The sequence below is a fragment of the Rattus rattus genome, chromosome 9 (assembly GCF_011064425.1).
Source record: "Rattus rattus isolate New Zealand chromosome 9, Rrattus_CSIRO_v1, whole genome shotgun sequence".
Classification (NCBI taxonomy): Eukaryota; Metazoa; Chordata; class Mammalia; order Rodentia; family Muridae; genus Rattus; species Rattus rattus.
In genome coordinates, this window is record NC_046162.1 from 17,998,925 (window position 1) to 18,002,552 (window position 3,628).

Consider the following 3,628-nt stretch of genomic DNA (forward strand, 5'->3'; position numbering starts at 1 on the left):
AGAACTGGACCACGATGATGGACGGCTAAGACGCCAAGATGAATTCTATTTCCATCTGAGGTTGATACTGCCTGCGTGAATTCATGGAGTAATAGCAAAATTATACAAGAAACGTCACGTTTCTTTCCTTAGAAAATAAAAATTCAGCGGGATTATGTTATAATACATAATGTGGACCTCAGAGTCTGGGACCGTGAGAGAGATCTGTGCTAGGTCAATAGTCCCTGGACCCACTACGATACATACCTGCCCTGTTATCTGTAGCTCATACAGTAATATTTCTGGAAAATAAACAAAGAAGGTTTCGAGTAACACTAGCCATCTTCCAAAAGTGTTGTATTGTCAGGAACACGCCTTGGCTTTACTCATGATGGAACCCCTCATAAAAAGAATGCAAGACGGAGAGGCAGTAAGTGATGGAGAAGATTGTGTTTTCCTCAGCTGGTTCCTCTTCCTTTCCCCAGCAATCTTCCCAGGGCCCCCTTCACTTCTTTATTCCTTAGAGTATAGATGAGCGGGTTCACCATGGGCGTGACCACAGAGTAGAAGAGAGAAATGAACTTTCCCTGGTCCTGATTACTGCTCTTAGCTGGAAGCAGATACCCATAGATAGCAGAGCCATAGAAGAGAAACACTACCACCAAGTGGGAGACGCATGTATTGAAGGCCTTCCGCCGTCCCTCCACAGAGCGGATCTTCATCACAGCCTGAGCAATGAAGCAGTAAGAGACCAGGATGATGCTTAGCGGGACCGCAGTGAAGAAGGTACAAACACCATTGAGCACAGCCTCATTGAGACTCGTGTCCCCACAGGCCAATTTAATCATGGCGGGTACCTCACACAGGAAGTTGTCCACCTTCCGGTGTCCGCAAAACGGAAGCTGCAGAGTGAATGTTGACTGAATCACGGAGTTGCCTAAGCCACCCAACCAGCTAATAGCAGCCAACACCCAGCAGAGCCGAGGATTCATGACGGTCATGTAGTGCAGGGGCCGACAAACTGCCACATACCGATCAAATGCCATTACCACGAGCAGAATGCACTCAGTAGCCCCCAGCCAAAGGAAAACATACAGTTGAGTCACACACCCACCATAGCTGATTGTCTTGTCTGGCCCCCATAAATTTTTCAGCATCTGAGGGACTGAACTGGTAGTAAAAGCCAGGTCCAGGGAAGAGAGGTTGCTGAGGAAGAAGTACATGGGTGTGTGGAGCCGCGCATCGAGGCGGGAAAGCAGGATGATGGTCAAGTTCCCAACCAGCGTCAACAAGTAAGAGGACAGGATGACAACAAAAAAGATGATCTCCAACTGGGGATGGTTAGAGATACCCATCAGAATGAAGCTCCTAGAAGAGGTGTTGCTGCCCACCTCCATCGCCGGCTGCCCCGGTCACCGGAAGTCTGCTCTGAAAATCTCCAGGGCAGACAAGGGAGGAGGGGGCTACTGCCGAACCTGCGACCAGAATGCTCTTCAGGCTCCGCAGTTGAAGACCAATCCGCCCTTTCTGGCCGCGGCTTTCATGCAATCCCTGGCTGTCAGTTGAGCTGGGATATCAAAAGGGACCTAGCACAGAGATGAAAGGAGTGTCTTGTGAGGACGGACTACAGTTAGGGCGACAGGTCAGAGGGGAGCTGGCAAGTTAGATTAGATACCGACCTTCTCAAAACACCAGTTTCCTCAGCCGAGTTTCTCTATGCTCTGAGAAGTGAATTTGGAAAATCTCCCCAGAAGTTACTGATAGACGCCCCCCCCAACCCCCACGGGCTTGAAAGAGGGCTCAGCAGTTAAGAGCACAGACTGCTCTTGCAGAGAATCCATTTTTGGTTCTCACTGACCTTTTCTTGCAACAGCCTATAAGACCAGCTCCAGGGGATCTGACACATACTTCTGGCAACTTCACAGATGTGAACACACCACCCCAAATTCCTGTATACATCATTTTCAAAAAAAGTTTTTTTTTTTTTTTTTTTTTGAGGCAGGCTCTCATTATACTTTCTAAGCCAGACTGGAAGTTGCTGTGTAGACCAGGCTAGCCTTGGTAGATCCCACCTCCTCTGTTTTCTGAGTATTGAGACTAAAGGCATGTGTCACCATGCCCATCAAAACATAAAATCTTGAAAGAAACGTCTTTTCTCTGTCTTTGATAGTCTTCTCTTCTTGCATTGAAACTCCTGGTCTGGAAAGGTCATCACGTGTCTATCGAATCACAGAACAGCGAGATGGTAGGGAGCTAGAGAGATGCTCAGCTGTTGAGAGCTTTGGTTGCTCTCCCAGAGGACCAGGGTTCAGTTCCCAGCATCCACCCGGAGGCTCACAACTGTAACTCAAACGTCAGTGAGTCTGATGCCTTCTCCTGCCCTCCGTGGGCACTGCATGAATGTGGTGCACACACACACACGCACACACACACACGCACACACACACACGTGCACATAAAATAAAAATAAATTTAAAAGACTAACAAGAAGACTGAATATTCACTATATACAAGAGGCATGAATTTGTCAGTGAAGAAGAGGGGTGAATATACAAATAAAACACACGTGCCAAGAAAGCTTAAGTAAAACGTGTGGAAGATGAGGTGGGTTTCCTGTAAGGAAGTTAAAACACTTTACATGTGTCCGTAGTCATGGAAATTGAAGTCTATGCTGTTTACTGCTAAACCAAGGAACCATTCTTAACATCTCAAAAGCAGCAAACAGCCTTGTCAATAACAGGCCAATTAACATCTCCTTTCTTTGTGCAGTGTGTGTGTGTGTGTGTGTGTGTGTACAGAAGTCAACCTTTGGTGTTACTCCTCAGAAGTGGTAGTCCTTGCTTTTTTATTTTTTAAATTATGGTGACCTGGGCTCGTTGATTAAGTTGAGCTGGCTGACCATCAGCCTCAGGGAGCCACCTGTCTCCGAGCCCCGCCCGGTTCTGGGGTTACATGGTGTACTGTCACATCTAACTTCTTGACAGACCATACCCGGCTTTTTATGTAGGTGCTGGGGATTGAACTCAGGTCCTCAGGCTTGTGTGACAAGCACTTTACCAGCTGAGCTATTTCTCCAGACTGCTCTTTCTGCAGGGGTTTCTACCAAGGTCTTTTCTCTTCTTTAGCCTACTAAGTAAATGGATCTAAACAGGAAACAGAAATAATCCGTGGGTCATCTGGAAACCAACAGTTGGGAGAGAATTCTGTCGTTTCTCTGAACTGTGGCCTGTCTGTTCCACAAGGAACCCCAGCTACTGGCCCAACCAGAAGACACATTGTTATTTAAGGGAAGTGCGTGGGTGAGCTTAGGGACTCTTCTTGCAATTGTCAAGGGCCGCTTGACTAAAGATCGAAACTGCCCTCTTTAAACAACATATAACAAAATATTGGTAATCCTGGTGCTAGAATGCACATGGGAGTCCAAGAGGATTTTATGGATGTGAGTGCATGTGCAGGTGCATGCGTGTACATCTCTGGAGGCCAGTGGATGAACTTGGTCATCATTTCCTCTCAGTTACATTACTGTATTTCCTGAGACCCGAGGCTTACTCTTGGGCACACCTAGACCCAAGGATGAAAGCACACAATACAGAGAAACGATACAGAGAAACGATGGGCCCAGACTGAGTCTGAGGACCTGGCAGTTGAG

At 47.2% G+C, this 3,628-nt stretch overlaps 1 protein-coding gene across 1 annotated transcript; it reads right to left on the bottom strand.

Moving 5' to 3' along the window:
- Positions 1 to 437: 437 nt before the first annotated feature.
- Positions 438 to 1,376, bottom strand: LOC116909166 (olfactory receptor 15). Its single transcript, XM_032912656.1, has one exon. It carries the CDS (start codon positions 1,374 to 1,376, stop codon positions 438 to 440), a length of 939 nt encoding a protein of 312 aa, XP_032768547.1.
- Between the last annotated feature and the right edge of the window lie 2,252 nt (positions 1,377 to 3,628).